Here is a 21,748-nt window from a genome sequence, read left to right as displayed (position 1 = left end):
GCCCTCGTCACACGACATTTCATTTCATATTGTGTATATTGATGTTTAGATTCATAAGGAATCTTAAGCAGCTGCATTAGTTTGGGTATTGAGCCGATCTACTTTATTTTAAATTGTCTAAAAGGGTTTTTTCTACCCAAATGGTGATTAGCAGGTTGTGTTTTAAGTGTGGACTAAAATAACAGCTCCAGGAAGAGAGACTGTCATAGTGTTGCAGGTTTTGTACCTGTTTTCATTACCTGAGGAATTCCTAAGGTTCTGTTTACTGTGTGAGGTGTCTGTTTTAATAGCACATGCTCTGGTTGAAGGAATTATTGGATCTGTGGTGAGCAGTAACACTGAATGGCCCAATGATAATGAAATCATAAACGCTATGATAACCTACTGATGGTAGATGTAAAGAGTAAGAAACTTTTTTTTTTTTTTTTTTTTTTTTTTTTTTTTTTTTTTTTTTTGAGGATGGGTGTTTTTGCACATAATCATGCTAAGTTTTACAGGGAACTTTTTTTTTCTTTTCTTTCCTGATCACACCAGATGAGGGTTTCTAATTTTCTATGGGAAGGTAGCTGTAGTTGAAATAAGTTTTGTAGGGAAAGTCACTATATCTTTTTGGTATGTGAGAATGGAATGGGCATAGGTTATATAATTTATTTTAGGGGAGGGTTAGGTGTACTTAGTTGTTTAATAGAAATCATTCACATTCTACAGAAAGGAGCAATTATATCTGAACCCTTTGAATAATCAGGTATATGAGCTTAGTACCATTGTCCTAAGTTTCTATTTCTTCTGTTTCTCTTCTTTAAATCAAGCTAGATAACTGCACTACACTTTCCATTGGAATTCCATAGTAGGGGTTAGGGCCCACTTTTTGGGGCCTGGGTGTGGTGAAGCTGGAGGTGTTCATTCTATCACCAGGCTATGCCCCACCAACAAAGACCCCTCCAAGGAGAGTAGTCTAGGGACAGGGTGAGAATGGCACCAGTCAATCTGGCTTCAAAAAAATGTCCAAATGTGTGTAAAATCTTATGGGACTTAACTGATAAGGTCATCAGTCCCTAAGCTTACACTTTACTTAACCTAAATTATCCTAAGGACAAACACACACACCCATGCCTGAGGGAGGACTCGAACCTCCGCGGGACCAGCCCCACAGTCCATGACTGCAGCGTCTTAGATCGCTCTATCTTCTGGCTTCCTTAGGCCCTTACAATCCTAGTTCTTTCTTGTATTTTCCTTTTTCCCCTATCAGGACAAAAATTCTGTCCTGCCTCTGTCCATATGCAATAGCCCCAGCACGCAAACCCTTCCTTATGTTCGTTCCACACAATTTGTTATAACAAGACTCTCTAAGACAGTGCAGCCCTAGATGGTTTCCAGCCTTAGCAGCGTAACTTTTAATCGATATCTACATTGTGTATGAGTTGGTACCCTAAAAAGATTGGCAAGGTATATATTGATTTATTGTACTAGTTTTCAATGCAAACATTTTGTGATTGGTGACTAACACCTTAACAACCATTCTAAACCTCCCAAAGATGAATTTGAACAGAGTTTTATCAAACATTATATGGAATTGCCACATTTCGTGGGACAAACTAGCCGGGCGGCAAGATTAGATTAGATTAGATTAGATTAATACTAGTTCCATGGGTCATGAATACGATATTTCGTAATGATGTGGAACGAGTCAAAGTGAGAGGGAACGAGATTTTCCACTGTTTTATTGCTAAGAACTTCAAAAAATTGTAACTATTTAATTAATACAAAAATATCATTCTAGCTTGATGTATAAATAAACAAGCGTATATAGTTGCGTGTTTTGGAGAACTTGAGTAGAGAGGTCATTTCAGTGGTTAGAACTATCTTTCTTTTGTATGAAGGTTTATCACACAGGGCGTTTTGTGGTGGTTGTTCTATTCATTTGCCTGAGGTATTCCTTATGGACTTCGTGCAGTGATGAGAAATGTAGCATTGCTATTGGCGTCATCACAAATGTTGTAAAGAAACTGTTGCACTGTATCAGCTTCAGTTAACGACTCGAAAATAATATATTGCAATAACGTCAATGTATAGTGAATCTTTTTATAGCAGCATTTTCTTTAGGTTGTTGAACGTCAGAATCTGAACTGAAAGAGAGCCTAACATAAAGAAAAATGCTAATGACTAATCTCTTGTTTGATGTGAAATACACTCGATGTATAATAAATTCCTATTGTAACACCAAGTTGTCGGAACACTGATTTAGCAGCCACTGGCGCAACGTTTGTGAAGTTCGACAAGTACTTTAGAGCAGATGTACAGTTTATCAGTAACACACATGTTGACCGATCTCTCGCACGTAGCATAGGAGTTGCATGTCGAACATCCAGTTTTCAGTGACGTCACCCACCACCGAATAATATCGTTCGACTGCTCCCAGGTGGCTGTATTTCGAAACACCAGCATTATGACGTAGTTATCGTGGAATAATTTCTGTTGTACTCTGTTCAATGTCAGCGTGTTTCCATTTTCTTACTGAAACAGAAGTGAAAACAGAGGTCGGCAGAGTCAGTATTTGCAATCGAATCCTACAATCTTGAAACATTTTTGGATGAAGGAATACATACATTTAATCTACAACGAAAAAAGCAAGTCATGTAATAAACCTCGTGCTTTGAGTGACCAAGCGCTGTAGAAATTAAGGATTTTATGCGGGAAATGTCTCCCGAGTGTGATTGACTGCTGTGAAACTAGAAATGCCTACATTTACGAATGCCTACATTTACGATTAGAATAAAGTTCTAAAATCTTGGAGTAGTGGCGCGTCTGCAGATATTTATACGACAGCTTCCGGTCCGTTTGCCACCGCAGATAGAATTTTGTGTTCGAGTGTGAATTCTTCTGTAATTGTATTTGTAGCCCCCAATTTTATCTACATTTATACTCCGCAAGCCACCCAACGGTGTGTGGCGGAGGGCACTTTACGTGCCACTGTCATTACCTCCCTTTCCTATTTCACTCGCGTATGGTTCGCGGGAAGAACGACTGCCGGAAAGCCTCCGTGCGCGCTCGAATCTCTCTAATTTTACGTTTGTGATCTCCTCGAGAGGTATAAGTAGGGGGACGCAATATATTCGATACCTCATCCAGAAACACACCCTCTCGAACCTGGCCAGCAAGCTACACCGCGATGCAGAGCGCCTCTCTTGCAGAGTCTGCCACTTGAGTTTGCTAAACATCTCCGTAACGCTATCACGCTTACCAAATAACCTTGTGACGAAACGCGCCGCTCTTCTTTGGATCTTCTCTATCTGCTCTGTCAACCCGGCCTGGTACGGATCCCACACTGATGAGTAATACTCAAGTATAGGCCGAACGAGTGTTTTGTAAGCCACCTCCTTTGTTGATGGACTACATTTTCTAAGGACTCTCCCAATGAATCTCAACCTGGCTCCCACTTTACCAACAATTAATTTTATATGATCATTCCACTTCAAATCGTTCCGTACGCATACTCCCAGATATTTTACAGAAGTAACTGCTACCAGTGTTTGTTCCGCTATCATATAATCATACAACAAAGGATCCTTCTTTCTATGTATTCGCAATACATTACATTTGTTTATGTTAAGGGTCAATTGCCACTCCCTGCACCAAGTGCTTATCGGCTGCAGATCTTCCTGCATTCTAATTTTCTAATGCTGTAACTTCTCTGTATACTACAGCATCATCCGCGAAAAGCCGCATGGAACTTCCGACACTATCTACTAGGTCATTTATATGTATTGTGAAAAGCAATGGTCCCACAACACTCCCCTGTGGTACGCCTGAGGTTACTTTAACGTATGTAGACGTCTCTCCATTGAGAACACATGCTATGTTCTGTTTGCTAAAAACTCTTCAATCCAGCCACACAGCTGGTCTGATATTCCGTAGGCTCTTACTTTGTTTATCAGGCGACAGTGCCGAACTGGATCGAACGCCTTCAGAAAGTCAAGGAAATTCTGTGCGAAATCAATTCTCGTATCCAACATGTACGTTTTCTTTCCTTTGTATTTACTACATTAACATCCGACGCCGCACTGAACATTGTACAACTACGTGCAATTCCTGACGTCCTGTGTCAACGGTAGGTCACGGTTCCACTGTAGAATGCTACGAGCTGTGCCGTCACTTTCGTTGCGTGTGTAACCCGGCTTTGTGTGTATCGTACGACCCCGTCTTCCGCACATCGTGGCAGTTTCAATGTACGTGTGGTAAACAGTACAGGTACGCTATCTACATCGGGTTTCGCCGCTCGGCCGTCGCTCTGTAATAGTGCTGCGCAGACACCTACCTAGCTGATGTCAGCAGCCTCTCTGGATTGCTATGCAAGCCAAGCGTTCTTGTCTTCCACGCCACCGCTGACATTCATTTAGGCTACTGGCCATAATCAGTCAATGCATCTTTCATGTATTGCACGTGCAGTCTCGACAATGCAGGCCGTACCATATTCGCACCGTTTCCTATAGAGTACAATTTTCCTCTGACCCAAATCATCTTTTGCGGAGTCGAGAAGAGCCAAAGTATTTTTATGTAGTGAGAATAATACTTTAACTTGGTGCTTCCTTAAGTTTTCTGTCTAACTTTAATGAAATGTCGCCTATACTTTTGGGAAGAACATCCTGAATTTCCTTTTCCTCTTTATCTCGTGACTGGACAAGTTTATTCCTCGCTATACATCTACATCTATTTTATACATACTCCGCAACCCACTGCGAACTGCATGGCAGTGATATATATATACACTCCTGGAAATTGAAATAAGAACACCGTGAATTCATTGTCACAGGAAGGGGAAACTTTATTGACACATTCCTGAGGTCAGATACATCACATGATCACACTGACAGAACCACAGGCACATAGACACAGGCAACAGAGCATGCACAATGTCGGCACTAGTACAGTGTATATCCACCTTTCGCAGCAATGCAGGCTGCTATTCTCCCATGGGAGACGATCGTAGAGATGCTGGATGTAGTCCTGTGGAACGGCTTGCCATGCCATTTCCACCTGGCGCCTCAGTTGGACCAGCGTTCGTGCTGGGCGTGCAGACCACGTGAGACGACGCTTCATCCAGTCCCAAACATGCTCAATGGGGGACAGATCCGGAGATATTGCTGGCCAGGGTAGTTGACTTACACCTTCTAGAGCACGTTGGGTGGCACGGGATACATGCGGACGTACATTGTCCTGTTGGAACAGCAAGTTCCCTTGCCGGTCTAGGAATGGTAGAACGATGGGTTGGATGACGGTTTGGATGTACCGTGCACTATTCAGTGTCCCCTCGACGATCACCAGAGGTGTACGGCCAGTGTAGGAGATCGCTCCCCACACCATGATGCCGGGTGTTGGCCCTGTGTGCCTCGGTCGTATGCAGTCCTGATTGTGGCGCTCACCTGCACGGCGCCAAACACGCATACGACCATCATTGGCACCAAGGCAGAAGCGACTCTCATCGCTGAAGACGACACGTCTCCATTCGTCCCTCCATTCAAGCCTGTCGCGACACCACTGGAGGCGGGCTGCACGATGTTGGGGCGTGAGTTGAAGACGGCCTAACGGTGTGCGGGACCGTAGCCCAGCTTCATGGAGACGGTTGCGAATGGTCCTCGCCGATACCCTAGGAGCAACAGTGTCCCTAATTTTCTGGGAAGTGGCGGTGCGGTCCCCTACGGCACTGCGTAGGATCCTACGGTCTTGGCGTGCATCCGTGCGTCGCTGCGGTCCGGTCCCAGGTCGACGGGCACGTGCACCTTCCGCCGACCACTGGCGACAACATCGATGTACTGTGGAGACCTCACGCCCCACGTGTTGAGCAATTCGGCGGTACGTCCACCCGGCCTCCCGCATGCCCACTATACACCCTCGCTCAAAGTCCGTCAACTGCACATACGGTTCACGTCCACGCTGTCGCGGCATGTTACCAGTGTTAAAGACTGCGATGGAGCTCCGTATGCCACGGCAAACTGGCTGACACTGACGGCGGCGGTGCACAAATGCTGCGCAGCTAGCGACATTCGACGGCCAACACCGCGGTTCCTGGTGTGTCCGCTGTGCCGTGCGTGTGATCATTGCTTGTACAGCCCTCTCGCAGTGTCCGGAGCAAGTATGGTAGGTCTGACACACCGGTGTCAATGTGTTCGTTTTTCCATTTCCAGGAGTGTATTTCTCGACCATTCCACTCTAGAATAGCGTGTTGGAAAAAATGAAGATCTAAATCTTCATGAGATCTCCGATTTCTCTTATTTAATTACTTAATTACGATGATCTTTTCTCCATATGCAGATGGGTGCCAAAAAATATGTTCACATTGGTGATGGAAATGAGGTGAAAAGATCTCGTCGTAACGAAACATGTCTTTGTTTCAATGATTGCTACCTCAACTTGGTTATCATATCCGAGCATTATTTCCACCATTTCGCAATAATACAAAACGAACTGCGGTTTTCTGAAGTTTTTAGATGTCCTCCGCAAATCCTATCTGGTAAAGGTGCTATACTAAGCTGCAGTTCTTAAGAAAGAGGCGCACAATCATAGTGTACGCTGTGATCTGTCAATAAAATGCAATCTTTGGTTCGCCTCCCCTACACTAGTTTCTGTGTGATAGTTTCAGTTCAACTTGTTCGTAATTGTAATCCTTAGGTATTCAGTTGGATTTACAGATTTTAATTTTGTTTTATTTTTCCTTTAATCAAAACTTAACGAATCTTTCTTAGTTCTCATGTGCAGAAGCTCACACTTTTTGTTTTTAGGTTAAATTTACACTTTTCGCAACATGCAGATATTTTGTCTAAATAATTTTTCAATTTGTTTTGATGTTCTGATGGCTTTGATAGACGGTAACAGACAGTATCATTTGCAGATAATGTACGAAGATTGCTGAGATTGGTTCCTAAATCGTTTACGTAGAATAAGAACAGCAGAGGGCCTATAATTTTTGCTTGGGGGACCCCAGATATCGCTTCAGTTTCACTGGATGACTTCCTATTAGTTACCACGCACTGTGACCATTCTGACGGGAAATCAATAATCCAGACGTAAAGTAACACGATGCTCCATAAGTAAGTAATTTGCTTAGAAGTCCCTTGTGAAAAACAGTCCCAAAAGCCTTCTGGAAATCATTATCTTGTGTGAATAAAGAACCAGCTGTATTTCACAAGAACGATATTTTCTGAATTCGTGCGTGTTATGTTTTAGTATACTGTTTTCTGTGAGGTATTAAAGAATGTTGAAACACAACGTATATTACACCACCAGTCTACAAATCGATGTCAGTGATATGGGTCTATAGTTTAACGGATTACTTCTATTTACTTTCTTGCGTACTACTGTGATCTGCGCAACGTCTCAGTTTTTCACCGACCGGTGGGTTTTATATGACTGCTAAAAAGGAACTACACTAATGGCCATTAAAATTGCTACACCACGAAGATGACGTGCTACAGACGCGAAATTTAACCGACAGGAAGAAGATGATGTGATATGCAAATAATTAGCTTTCCAGAGCATTCACACAAGTTTGGCGCCGGTGGCGACACCTACAACGTGTTGACGTGAGGAAAGTTTCCAACCGATTCCTCATACACAAACAGCACTTGACCAGCGTTGCCTGGTGACACGTTGTTGTGATGCCTCGTGTAAGGAGGAGAAATGGCTACCATCACCTTTCCGACTTTGATAAAGGTCGGATTGTAGTCTATCGCGATTGCGGTTTATCGTATCGCGACATTTCAGCTCGCGTTGGTCGAGATCCAATGACTGTTAGCAGAATATGGAATCGGTGGGTTCAGGAGGGTAATACGGAATGCCGTGCTGGATCCCAACGGCCTCGTATCACTAGCAGTCGAGATGACAGGCATCTTATCCGTATAGCTGTAACAGATCGTGCAGCTACGTCTTGATCCCCGAGTCAACAGATGGGGTCGCTTGCAAGACAACCACCATCTGCACGAACAGTTCGACGATGTTTGCAGCAGCATGGACTTTCAGCTCGGAGACCTTGGCTGCGGTTACCATCGACGCTGCATCACAGACAGGAGCGCCTGTGATGGTGTACTCAACGACTAACCTGGGTGCACGAATGGCAAAACGTAATTTTTTCCGATTAATCCAGGTTCTGTTTACAGCATCATGATGATCGCATCCGTGTTTGGCGACATCGCGGTGTACGCACATTGGAAGCGTGTATTCGGCATCACTACGGTGCCTTATCACCCGGCCTGGTGGTATGGGGTGCCATTGATTACACGTCTCGGTCACCTCTTGTTCGCATTGACGGCACTTTGAACAGTAGACGTTACATTTCAGATGTGTCATGACCTGTGGCTGTACCCTTTATTCGATCCCAGCGAAACCCTACATTTCAGCAGGATAATGCACGACCGCATGTTGCAGGTCCTGTGCGGACCTTTCTGGATACAGAAAATGTTCGATTGCTGCCCTGGCTAGCTCACTCTCCAGATCTCTCACCAACTGAAAACGTCTGGTCAATGGTGGCCTAGCAACTGGCTCGTCAAAATACGCCAGTCACTACTCTTGATGAACTGTGTTATCGTGTTGAAGCAGCATGGGCAGCAGTACCTGTAGACGCCATCCAAGCTCTGTTTGACTCAATGCCCAGGCGTATCATGGCCGTTATTACGGCCAGAGGTGGTTGTTCTGGGTACTGATTTCTCAGGATCTATGCACCCAAATTGCGTGAAAATGCAACCACATGTCAGTTCTGGTATAATATATTTGTCCAAAAATAACTGTTTATTATCTGCATTTCTTCTTGGTGTAGCAATTTTGATGGGCAGTAGTGTATATTATCAGCGTGCTGGGAGGAGTCGTCGTTCCTCTCCTTTGTTGTCAGCCTGTGAGCTTTTCGGCGGACGACGGTGGCCACAGCGACAGGACTGAGGCCAGTACTGGTGGTTATGACACAGACGTCATAACACAGCTTCGACAGTCCTTTGTTTGTGCTAGATATAATGCAGCGCGGCTAGCCTGGCATTTTTCTCAGACTTTCTACCCAGGCGTATCAGGTTGCAATACGTTCCGAAAGCGTACTTAAGTTCACTGAATGTTTGCATCCTGCCATAGTGACTGCTGTTGTATGTATTAAAATGTCTTTCTATTCTTCTTCCATTACTGGGTAGTTTGATCTATGAAGCCATTTACAAACGATTGTACAGCATAAACCATCAAATGGACATCATACTCAAGCAACCCCTAATTTTTTTATAGTTATTTGATTTGATGAGTGATTGAATGTAACCAAAGGCTGTTCATCTGAGGGCTTATGCAGTGGAATTTAAAATGAGTATTTGGATTGTAAGAGTCTATAACTACATTGGTGGAAAAAAATCGCAACACCACTAAGGAGTCTTTTCAAATTTCACGCCAGTGGCTTTAAGGCGACAAAGACACAATTATCAAGACCTTATTGAGTTTGGAGGAGGTCGTTTGATAGGGCTACGAGGATCTGGATGATCCTTCTGCGACACTGCAGAAAGACGTGGCGGGAATGTAGTCAATGTGCAAGGCTGCGGGCAGCGGTGGTTACAGCAATGTACGATCGCAAGAAGACGAGGCTCCAGACGTCCACGTAGCGCTACTGAGAGGGAAGACCATCCTGTTCTGGCGCATCATACTGCATCTGCTGCAGCAATTTAAGCAGCAGTTGGCACTGCGGCTACTTCAAGGATAGCTCCGAGCAAGATGCCCTGTAGGTTGCATTCCACTAAACCCGTAGGACAGCCATTTGCGACTTCAGTGGCGTCAAGCGTGAGCTCACTGGAAGGCCCAGAGTGGAGGTATGTTTGTTTCCTGATGAAATCTGGTTCTGCCTCGGTCCCAGTGATCACCGTTTGTTGGTTAGGAGGAGGCCTGTTGAGGACCTGTAACCAACCTGTCTGCGTGCTTACTCTTACACAGAAAAAGTGCCAGGAAGAGGGTGATACTATACAGTTTCACACGAGTGTTTTTCTGTACCCAATATTCGTATGTTGTACCGATCAATCTTGGCACTTATGTGGAAGGTTGGCTCATCGCTTAAAACTAGATGTGCAGCAAACGTTTATTTTTCTGTGGCTTCCAGAATGTGCCGGTTTTGCATTCACTGCGCTTGAGCAACGAACGAAATTTTTAACTTTCCTTTACATTCTCTGTGATGGTTATCGATGAATCGCTATGCATTAAGTACACAGTCGGAAAAGGGTCGCAAAACCAAAATTAATTATTGTAGAGTAGGGAAATTGCTGGGAGGCATTTGTCTAGGTAACGAAAATGGTTCAAATGGCTCTGAGCACTATGGGACTTAACATCTATGGTCATCAGTCCCCCAGAACTACTTAAACCTAACTAACCCAAGGACATCACACAACACCCAGGCATCACGTGGCAGAGAAAATCCCTGACCCCGCCGTGAATCGAACCCGGGAACTCGGGCGCGGAAAGCGAGAAGGCTACCGCACGACCACGAGCTATGGACGTCTAGGTAACGTTTCTGAGTGATTAACGTTGCAAGATCGTAGGTTAATGTAAGCGTGAGATAAGCCATAGCAAGTGTGAAATGCTGGTACACTGATAACCGGCGTAACCACCATAATGTTGAATGTTGAATGCAAATGTGTATACACTGTGTCATACAGGTGCCGGATTTAACATTGCGGGGCGGGGTTTCACTCCTGTTGCACTTGGTCGGTCAATAAAGAGAATGTTAATAGTGTTTGTGAATGACGCTCGCGCTGTCGTCCGATGATGTTCCATATGTGCTCGATTGGTGAGAGACCAAGGCAACATATCGACACCCAGTGGAACATGGCCGGCCGGTGTGGCCGCGCGGTTCTACGCGCTTCAGTTCGAAACCGCGCGACCGCTACGGTCGCAGGTTCGAATCCTGCCTCGGGCATGGTTGTGTGTGACGTCCTTAGGTTAGTTAGGTTTAAGTAGTTCTAAGTTCTAGGGATCTAGGGGACTGATGATCTCAGATGTTAAGTGCCGTCGTGCTAAGAGCATCCTGGCTTACAACAGCAGCATGTGGACGAGCTTTTTCCAATTGGAAAGCACCTCAGGAATGACATCACAACAGGTCGAATCAAAAGACTGATGTACCAATTCTCACTCAACGTACGTGGGATAACGAGATTCTCCTGCTGTCACAGAGAATCGTACCCCAGACCAAAACGCCAGGTTTAGGTCCAGTGTCACACTGTGTAATATCAACCTCTTCCTGTCACTTTTTTCTATTAATAGCAAGTGTTTCAAGTAGTCTGTATGGGTCAAAGACTCATTACGGCTGAGATAGAGAGAGAGAGAGAGAGAGAGAGAGAGAGAGAGAGAGAGAGTTTTGAACTACGGTTGCGTAAGATACCGGTAGAGGTCGGGGCTGAATTACCACAGCTAACCGCAGCAAACAATTGCGCTGTAGCCATTACCAAAGGCTTTGTGTACTTCAATTTGCTTTGCGTTGTGGACCGTTTGTTTTCTTTTGAAATGAGTGAAGGGACCAGTCCTGATGCATAAACGGATTTGAATGCGACTCTCACCTCAATAAAAAGAATCGGGAATCGGCGATCCGCGCGACCGTTATGTCAGTTCTGCTTTCATGGAAGCCCAGAACGCGGAATTAGGATGGCAGCCCTTCCAGAGGGAGGCGGGGTTTATTCCCCCGCGCTGATTCTCATCCCTCAGGCAATCCTAGTTCTCGTTTGCTTACGGTTGCGGCCGACTGCCATGATATACCGTCCGCATAATATCTGTGGCTCATGATATAAAAACTGTGGATATAATGTGGATCGTTAAGTGTACTATGAACTACTTACTTCTGATTTAGAAATTGCTGAGAGGAATCGGATGATATGATCGCAGGTGAACTGTAATTAGTGGCATTGTTGGAAACAGTCATTTTGGATACGGAATGATAATATTTCATTTCTTACAAGAGGATGATGTATGCGGAAGTGTAGCTATGATGAGCATTTATGGAAAAATATAATTTAATGAATGGAAAAGGTATGTTTAATTATTTGGTTATTTTATCTTCTCCCATGTATGTAGCTCAGAACATTATTTGGTGTGTCGTAACTTGTAGGGAACTTTGTATCCTGGGAAACCAGTAAAGCCTGCATCATAGTCGTCTATGCTCTATTATGAGAGATTAATTTCTGGACTTATATCAAAATTAATACACAACGTGGACACTGATTCCCATGCTGCAGAGTGAGTAGGTCGTAAGTGAAATGGCTTTGAGCACTATGGGACTTAACATCTTAGGTCATCAGTCCGCTAGAACTTAGAAATACTTAAACCTAACTAACCTACGGACATCACACACATCCATGCCCGAGGCAGGATTCGAACCTGCGACCGTAGCAGTCGCGCGGTTCCGGAGTGAAGCGCCTAGAACAGCGAGACCACCACGGTCGGCGTGAGTAGGTCGTAGTACCCAAGACGGCTTCCCCACGGTGTACGGTTGTGCTTCTATTTTAAGAATTTTCGGAGTCGACAATTGCCAGAATTTTGCAGGACCACAGAAATTTTATTCAGGTGTTGACTTCGACTTCGGAAGGCGGACAGAGTATGATTACAAACTGTAACTAACGTTTACAAACCATTAATCATTTTGCTTTACAGACTTGAAAATTCAAACAGGAATAAAATTAATACCTGATTACGAACTGTAAGTACCGTTTACATATCATTAATCATTTTGCTTTATAGACTTGAAAATTCAAACATGAATAAAATTAATACCTTGAGGTGAGTGAGATATTTGTATTAAAATATTGGGGAAGAAACTTTCTCTAGCCCAAAAGTTTCTATTCAAGCTGCCAGATATTATTCAGTCACATTAATTTAACTTCCATTGCATTCAAACGAATACCCAACATCCGCCACAACGGGTCCATGGAAACTGAACATCTGTTTTTCACCGGAAGTTAATGTATTCTGTACATTTACGTCCATACTCCGCAAACCACCATAGGGTGCATGGCGGTGGGTACCTTGTACCATTATTAGTCATTTCCTTTCCGGCTCCACTCGTAAACAGAGCGAGGGGGAAACGACTGTGTAAAAGCCTTTGTATGAGCCCTAATTGTCGCATCTTATATTCGTGGTCACGATGAAGTTATTAACTCAATGGAACAGACATCTGTAGATGTGATATACATGTACAGACAAACAAATGACTCAAATCACAATGGAGTTGATGACATTAGCTGCCACTGGGAATTGACAAATCAATTGGGGAAGACGAAAATTTGTGCTAGACTGACATTCACATGCGGGTCAGCTGCTTACTGGGCGGATGTGCTGACCACTGCACATCGGGACATAGTGACAATCGAAACCGCATGGTCTGCCCTAATACGCTTCCTGACAGACTCAAAGTCTCTACTTATCCATACACTACTGACGTAGTGCCCATTGCCTATTATTCTCATTGCTCACAGAATTTCGCCGAATCCTATAAGAGTTGGAGTGTGGTGTGCATCCGCACTGAAGTGATCAATTGGCCGTCCTCACCTTAATTGTGTATGAGGTGTTTGCCCTTTCGGACACTATTTTGATCCCACAGCAACTGTAAATCAAGACACACGAGAAGTAATAACATTAGCTGCCAGTGGGCATTGAGTCAAATCAATCGGGAAAGTCGAAAATTTGTGCAGATCTGGGATTCCAATCTGGGTCTCCTGCTTACTAGTGAGAAGGGCCAACCAAATATATATATAATTAAGGTGAGGACAACCAACTGACCGCGTCAGTGTGGGTGGACGCCACGTTCTAACTCTAACTCGGGAATTAGCAAAATGCTGCGAGTAGTGAGGATAATGGGCAAGGGGCACTGCGTCAGTAGCCGGCCGGGGCGGCCGAGCGGTTCTAGGCGCTTCAGTCTGGAACCGCGTGACCGCTACGCTCGCAGATTCGAATCCTGCCTCGGGCATGGATGTGTGTGGTGTCCTTAGGTTAGTTAGGTTTAAGTAGTTCTAAGTTCTAGGGGACTGACGACCACAGATGTTAAGTCCCCATAGTGCTCAGAGCCATTTGAACCATTTTTGAAACTACGTCAGTGGTGTGTGGATAAGCTGAGAATTTGGGTCTGACAGGAGCCGTGCAGTTGCCGTGACCATTGTATCTGGATGGCACAGTGGTCAGCGCCTCTGCCTAGTAGGCACGAAATTTTCACTTTTTCCATTGATTTAAATCAGAGCCCAGTGGCAGCTAATGTCATTAACTCCTTTGTGTCTTGATTCATAGTGGTTGCAAGATCAAAATGGTGTCTGTTCGTTCAGAAATGTCTGAACGTACAGACACCATATTTATAAACAAATGATAAGAATTTTAGAAAAATTGGATGATTTGTTCAAGAGAAACAGCTCCACAAACTGAGGAAGTCAATAATGAGTTGTTCCACCTCTGCTCCTTACGCAACCAGTTATTTTGCTTGGCACTGATTGACAAAGTGACCACGGAAATCCCGGTATATAGGTCCCACGTACTTCATAATTTTAACGTTACCAACTAATTCTCTCGTTTCTATCAATTATTACTCGGCAATAAAAGTGTTTTGTAGAATCTGCCAGCTTTAGGCGATTCACAAGTCTGAAAACATTGACAAACTGGGCGACAAGGCAGGCTGTCGAGACTCACCGGTAATTGTTGACGTTGTTTCTGCTGAAGGATGCGACCTCGTCATACCAGGCCTGTACGGCTCTGCGCCACTGCGGACCTGGCGGCGTTCCGGTTGTACTGTACTGGAAGACGTTCTGGCCGACGCTAAACCGTGCTGTAAACAGATTCAGAGTCTTTATACTCATAAAAAGAATCAGAATTAATGAAATTAAACAACTTTTTATCTAGAACTAAATATGGGCACACGGGAAATATACTGTTAAAATTTTGCTCGTCGCGCGATACGAGGTTCCGTAAGCGGTCCACAGAACCCTCGGCTCTCTAGAACCTGTACCTGCTACCGAATGCGAGACATCGACTTGCGACCACGATGTAATTTCGTTGCTTAGTGGTGGCCTTATAGCCGCATCGAGGACACAAGAGCACAAGGACTGTTTCGAGAGTCATAGCAGATTAGACAGAGCGCAGATATTTGACATATTTGTTGAAAATTGAAGAGAACAATTGTAAATAATGCATACAAATTCGAGATAGATGAGTGTGGACGATGCGCCAGTAAAATCTCAGTGAAGACTTTTTCTGAACTATATGGAAGTACACCGGGAAAACGATATTAACCCCCATGACACCACGCTTCAATCCGGAACCGGACGACTGCTACGGTCGCTGGTTCGAATCCTGCCTCGGGCATGGTTATGTGTGATGCCCTTAGGTTAGTTAGGTTTAAGTAATTCTAAATTCTAGGGGACTGATGAACTCAGAAGTTAAGTACCATAGTGCTCAGAGCCATTTGAACCAACACATCACGCTAATACAGCGTAACATCGCCTCTGTCCTCGACAATAGACACATGAAATGGACCACCACCTACGTTTGATGTCAACATGCCATAACCACTCACAGACGTCAGGTGGTAACTATACCAGTGGAGAGCCCATAAAGTGTTCAAAAATGGTTCAAATGGCTCTGAGCACTATGGGACTTAACTTCTGAGGTCATCAGTCCCCTAGAACTTAGAACTACTTAAACCTAACTAACCTAAGGACATCACACACATCCATGACCGAGGCAGGACTCGAACCTGCGACCGTAGCGGTCGCCCGGTTCCAGACTGTAGCGCCTAGAACCGCTCGGCCACTCCGGCCGGCACCATAGAGTGTTCGGGGGACGCAGACAACAGTCCACTCGTTGTTGTGATACGGAAACGGTGCGATTTATCTGATGTCCAAAGGGGCAGGATCATTGGCTTTCGGGCCAAGGGTGGAAGCATTTCCGGAACGGGTAAGTTTATAAACCGCGTGACGCCGTGGTTTATGCCACCATCAAAGCCATCATTGGCTTTCGGGCCAAGGGTGGAGGCATTTCCGGAACGGGTAAGTTTATAAACCGCGCGACGCCGTGGTTAAAGAATAGTATGAATGGCAAAATGGAGCTATCCAAAACGAGGGCCGAGGCAACTGTGAAGCCACCACAGGCCGTAGATGACAGTGGTGAACGTCGGCTCCGAAGGTGTGTACAGGCAAACTGAAGTGCAGCTATTGAGCAATTAACCACCCAGATGAACCAAGGGGCTACCACCAGTATCTCCTGCGTATAGGCTTCCACAGCAGGCCCTTGGTTCATGCGCCCATATTGACTGCAGTTCATCAGCGACGAAGGCTGTAATTTGCACTCCAATACTGCAGTGTGACGTCAAATGAGTTTTGACAGGTGGCCGTTTCAGATGAATCATCTTTCCTTAAATTTCCCCATTTAGAGACAACAGAAAGAACGATCTGGATTACTAGTTGTTAAAAACTTTCCAAAGATAAGATTGCACAAATATTTCGTTATTTAAAACAACCGGTTTTGACTGGCTTTGCTGTCATTTTCAGGTCTTAAAAAAGTCTGTTTTCCGAAACATTTTCATTTTAAGTTGGACCTCACGCCAAGTTGTCACGTGGATCAAAAACAGCACATTGTAAAATATTTGTGCCGCGCGGGGTTCCATGCGGTCTCAGGCGTCCTGTGACGGTTCGCCCCCCCCCCCCCCCCTGCCGTCCGAAGTTCGAGTCCTCATTCGGCATGTGTGTGTGTGTGTGTGTGTGTGTGTGTGTGTGTGTGTGTGTGTGTGTGTGTGTTGTCCTTAGCGTAAGTTAGATTCAATAGTTTGTAAGCTTAGGGACCGATGACCCCATACCTCAACAATTTGGTGGCATAAGATCTTACCACAAATTTCCAAATTTGTAAAAGGTTTGTCATAAATAAAATATTTAAAAACATAAAGCACCTCGTACAAACGGCCATACATATATATATATATATATATATATATATATATATATATATATATATATATATACTCTCCTGGAAATGGAAAAAAGAACACATTGACACCGGTTTGTCAGACCCACCATACTTGCTCCGGAACTGCGAGAGGGCTGTACAAGCAATGATAACACGCACGGCACAGCGGACACACCAGGAACCGCGGTGTTGGCCGTCGAATGGCGCTAGCTGAACAGCATTTGTGCACCGCCGCCGTCAGTGTCAGCCAGTTTGCCGTGGCATACGGAGCTCCATCGCAGTCTTTAATACTGGTAGTATGCCGCGACAGCGTGGACGTGAACCGTATCTGCAGTTGACGGACTTTGAGCGAGGGCGTATAGTGGGCATGCGGGAGGCCGGGTGGACGTACCGCCGAATTGCTCAACACGTGGGGCGTGAGGTCTCCACAGTACATAGATGTTGTCGCCAGTGGTCGGCGGAAGGTGCACATGCCCGTCGACCTGGGACCGGACCGCAGCGACGCACGGATGCACGCCAAGACCGTAGGATCCTACGCAGTGCCGTAGGGGACCGCACCGCCACTTCCCAGCAAATTAGGGACACTGTTGCTCCTGGGGTATCGGCGAGGACCATTCGCAACCGTCTCCATGAAGCTGGGCTACGGTCCCGCACACCGTTAGGCCGTCTTCCGCTCACGCCCCAACATCGTGCAGCCCGCCTCCAGTGGTGTCGCGACAGGCGTGAATGGAGGGACGAATGGAGACGTGTCGTCTTCAGCGATGAGAGTCGCTTCTGCCTTGGTGCCAATGATGGTCGTATGCGTGTTTGGCGCCGTGCAGGTGAGCGCCACAATCAGGACTGCATACGACCGAGGCACACAGGGCCAACACCCGGCATCATGGTGTGGGGAGCGATCTCCTACACTGGCCGTACACCTCTGGTGATCGTCGAGGGGACACTGAATAGTGCATGGTACATCCAAACCGTCATCGAACCCATCGTTCTACCATTCCAAGACCGGCAAGGGAACTTGCTGTTCCAACAGGACATTGCACGTCCGCATGTATCCCGTGCCACCCAACGTGCTCTAGAAGGTGAAAGTCAACTACCCTGGCCAGCAAGATCTCCGGATCTGTCCCCCATTGAGCATGTTTGGGACTGGATGAAGCGTCGTCTCACGCGGTCTGCACGTCCAGCACGAACGCTGGTCCAACTGAGGCGCCAGGTGGAAATGGCATGGCAAGCCGTTCCACAGGACTACATCCAGCATCTCTACGATCGTCTCCATGGGAGATTAGCAGCGTGCATTGCTGCGAAAGGTGGATATACACTGTACTAGTGCCGACATTGTGCATGCTCTGTTGCCTGTGTCTATGTGTCTGTGGTTCTGTAAGTGTGATCATGTGATGTATCTGACCCCAGGAATGTGTCTATAAAGTTTCCCCTTCCTGGGACAATGAATTCACGGTGTTCTTATTTCAATTTCCAGGAGTGTAGTTCAATAATTGTCACCCTGTATGTAATATGTTAATAAAAGGTCAAGTTTTTAGGGATGTATCAAAACAGTTATTGCTGTTTTTCGGAGGCTTTTTGTCAAACGAAGAACGGTATGCAGACAGTATCTGAGAAAGCCAGTATTTGCTACATGTATTACAGATGTACTTCATGATAAAACGCCTAGTAGATGCGCCTTTATAAATCTCGTATTCGTACCAAAATTTTAATTTATATTTGCAGGTGGTCAAGTGTGAAAATCGCGACTGCTGCAGGCTCTTGAGGAGTGCTCTCCATACTGTGGTTCGCGGACGTTTCTTGGCTCCACCTTGTCCGATCCTCCAAGTGACGGTAGAACCGACTGTGCTGGATGGAGCCTGACGAACGTGGTGGGAAGTCGTCAGCATCGTTCCTGCTTCGCCAGTCTTTCATAGTCTATCCAAAACATACGGGCTACTCCCAAACGTCATACGAATAATTGTACCCATCTCTTTTGATGAGTGAGTAAATGGTCCACAACAGATGCAGCAAGGCTTGAGGCATCTGCTTTGCTCTGTGTGTGAATGTGCAGAAACACAGGTTGGCGCTGCATGGATCCTCGCGACTACCTGTGGTCAGGGTTCGACCAACACGTTTGGTCAGCCGTCTGGTTGAGGAGCTGCTGTACGCCGCAGACGGTAGACTGGAGTGGCCGCACAAGGAGGATGCGATACGTCTAATGACTGTCTTCCTGTCGCAAAACGCGGAGCTTATGTTGCCAATCATTACAATGGAGGAAGCACCTGAATGCTCATGGAGTGAGTGAAGAATTAGGGAAGGAGGTTGGGTTGTTTTGGGGAAGGAGACGAGACAGCGAGGTCATCGGTCTCATCGGATTAGGGAAGGACGGGGAAGGAAGTCGGCCGTGCCCTTTGAGGGGAACCATCCCCGCATTTGCCTGGAGCGATTTAGGGAAATCGCGGAAAACATAAATCAGGATGGCCGGACGCGGGATTGAACCGTCGTCCTCCCGAATGCGGGTCCAGTGTTTAACCACTGCGCCACCTCGCTCGGTGTGGAAGGAGGTGTTGCAGCCTGTAAATGCATCTTATTTCTCAACATAAAACTTCGTTTACCCCCTTTTTTAGTTAGTATAATTATTTCTATGTGATAAAAATGTCATGTTTCGCTATGTAATCACTCTGTCATTATTTTTTTTCGAGGGTGAGTAAAATGAAAGCCTTAAATTTTTTAAAAAATATTATTTATTGTGCAGAAGTGGTACAAAGCTGTATCACTTTTCAACATAATCTTCCCCACGCTCAATGCAAGTTCTTCAGCGCTTACAAAGTGCATAAATTCCTTTAGGAAAAAATTCTTTTGGTAGTCCGCGCAACCACTCATGCAATTCGTGGCGTACCTCTTCATGAGAACGGAACTTCTTTCCTCCCATGGCGTCTTTGAGTGGCCCAAACATATGGAAATCAGTTGGGGCAAGGTCTGGTGAGTATGGTGGATGAGCAAGACACTCAAAATGCAGGTCTGTGATTGTTGCAACTGTTACACGGGCAGTGTTGGGACTTGCATTGTCATGTTGAAAAAGGACACCTGCTGACAGCAATCCTCGTCGCTTTGATTAGATTGCAGGCCGCAGATAATTTTTTAGGAGATCTGTGTATGATGCACTGGTGACTGTGGTCCCTCTAGGCATGTAATGCTCCAAAATGACGCCTTTTTCGTCCCAAAAGATAGTCAGTATAACCTTCCCTGCTGATGGTTCTGTTCGAAACTTCTTTGGTTTTGGTGATGAGAAATGGCGCCATTCCTTGCGCGCTCTCTTCGTTTCCGGTACGATTCTTGCAAGAAAGCCATCACCTTCTCGTTCAAAGCGCCGAAGAAGTTCTTCACAAGCATCAACACGTCGTTCTCTCATTTCAGGAGTCAGCTGCCGTGGCACCCATCTTGCAGACACTTTGTGAAACTGGAGCACATCACGCACAGTGTGGTGTACTGACCCATGACTAATCTGTAAACATGCTGCAATGTCATTCAGTGTCACTCGGCGGTTTTCCTTCACTATGGCTTCAACTGCTGCAGTGTTCTGTGGAGTCACGACTAGTTGCGCCAGACCTGGACGAGGAGCATCTTCCACTGAAGTCACGCCATTTGCGGACTTCCTACTCCACTGCTGTGACAAACATGCATCATCATACTGAACCTTCATTCGTCGATGAATTTCAATAGGTTTCACACCTTCACTAAGCAAAAACCGAATAACAGGACGCTGTTCTTCCCTGTGCAAGTCGCAAGTGGGGCGGCCATCTTTATACTGATACTGCGACGGTATGTGTGCATCTGCACTACGCTGCCACCTAAAGGCCATTCTGCACGCTGTTTGTAGCACGCTTACCATCTTACAGGATAACGGCGCGAAATTTCGATTTGTCATTTCAAATTTAAGATTCTGATTTGTCTCACCTTCGTATCTTCTGTGCAAATAATATATGTGTAAGTCGCAAATTATGTTCATCTGCGTATGCAACAATCAGTTGTCACCTGAAGATGGCCTGAGAAGCCGAAAGCCGGTTCGTGACCAAACAAATATAATTTTGCAGAACATTAGGAAGTGTTTTCCTTTTTAGTATTACGAGTTGCGTTCAATAAGTAATGCAACACTTTTTTTTTCTCAGACAGTTTCGATTGAGAAAAAATTGGAATTTGTTTTGGGACATTCCCGTTTCAGTCCCTATAGTTTCATGAAGTTCCCATAGGTGACGGCGCCATACGTAGCCTTCAAAGTGGAGTCTTCAACCAAGGTGCGTTCAGTGCAAAGAGCTGTCATTGAATTTATTTTAGGGGAAAACCAGAGCATTGCAGATGTCTTTGGAGACCTTGCAGTGAGCAAAAGCACGGTGAGTTGTTGGGAGAGGCGTCTGCCATCACCACAACAAGATCCCACAAGCTTGTCCGACTTGTCCGATCTGCCGCACAGCAGCTGGGCAGAACACAGCTGTGTCTCCTGCAACATTAGACTTCAGCGTGTTCCTTGCAACAAAAATGCAAACGAACTTATTCTTCTCCACGACAAAACAAGGCTCCACACAAGTCTGTGCACCTGAGAGGAGCTCACAAAATTTCAGTGGAGTATTCTTCCTCATCCACCCTTTAGAGGTGAACTCGGGCCTTCGAAATTCCATCTGTTTGGTCCAATGAAGGATGCACACCGCGGGAAGCAGTACATGGGTAATCGGGAGGTTATTGACGCAGCAAGACGCTGACTTCGACGTCGACCTGTACAGCGGTACCCTTGTGGCACATAGGTCCTCCCAGTAAGATGGCGTAAGGGCATCGTATTGAATGGAGA

The 21,748-nt window shown here is 45.6% G+C and overlaps 1 protein-coding gene across 1 annotated transcript in view; it reads right to left on the bottom strand.

Annotated features, from left to right (window-relative positions):
• The window catches only part of LOC126267818 (venom allergen 5-like), a 76,147-nt gene that overhangs the window by 19,891 nt on the left and 34,508 nt on the right, over positions 1-21,748 (bottom strand). Inside the window, exon 3 of the mRNA XM_049973124.1 lies at positions 14,662-14,797. Within this exon, the coding sequence (XP_049829081.1) occupies positions 14,662-14,797 (136 nt within the window). The remainder of the gene's footprint in view (positions 1-14,661; positions 14,798-21,748) is intronic.

The sequence above is a fragment of the Schistocerca gregaria genome, chromosome 4, assembly GCF_023897955.1.
Source record: "Schistocerca gregaria isolate iqSchGreg1 chromosome 4, iqSchGreg1.2, whole genome shotgun sequence".
Lineage (NCBI taxonomy): Eukaryota > Metazoa > Arthropoda > Insecta > Orthoptera > Acrididae > Schistocerca > Schistocerca gregaria.
Note: the sequence above shows the minus strand (reverse complement) of the source record. Positions and strands in the feature narration are given on the sequence as shown.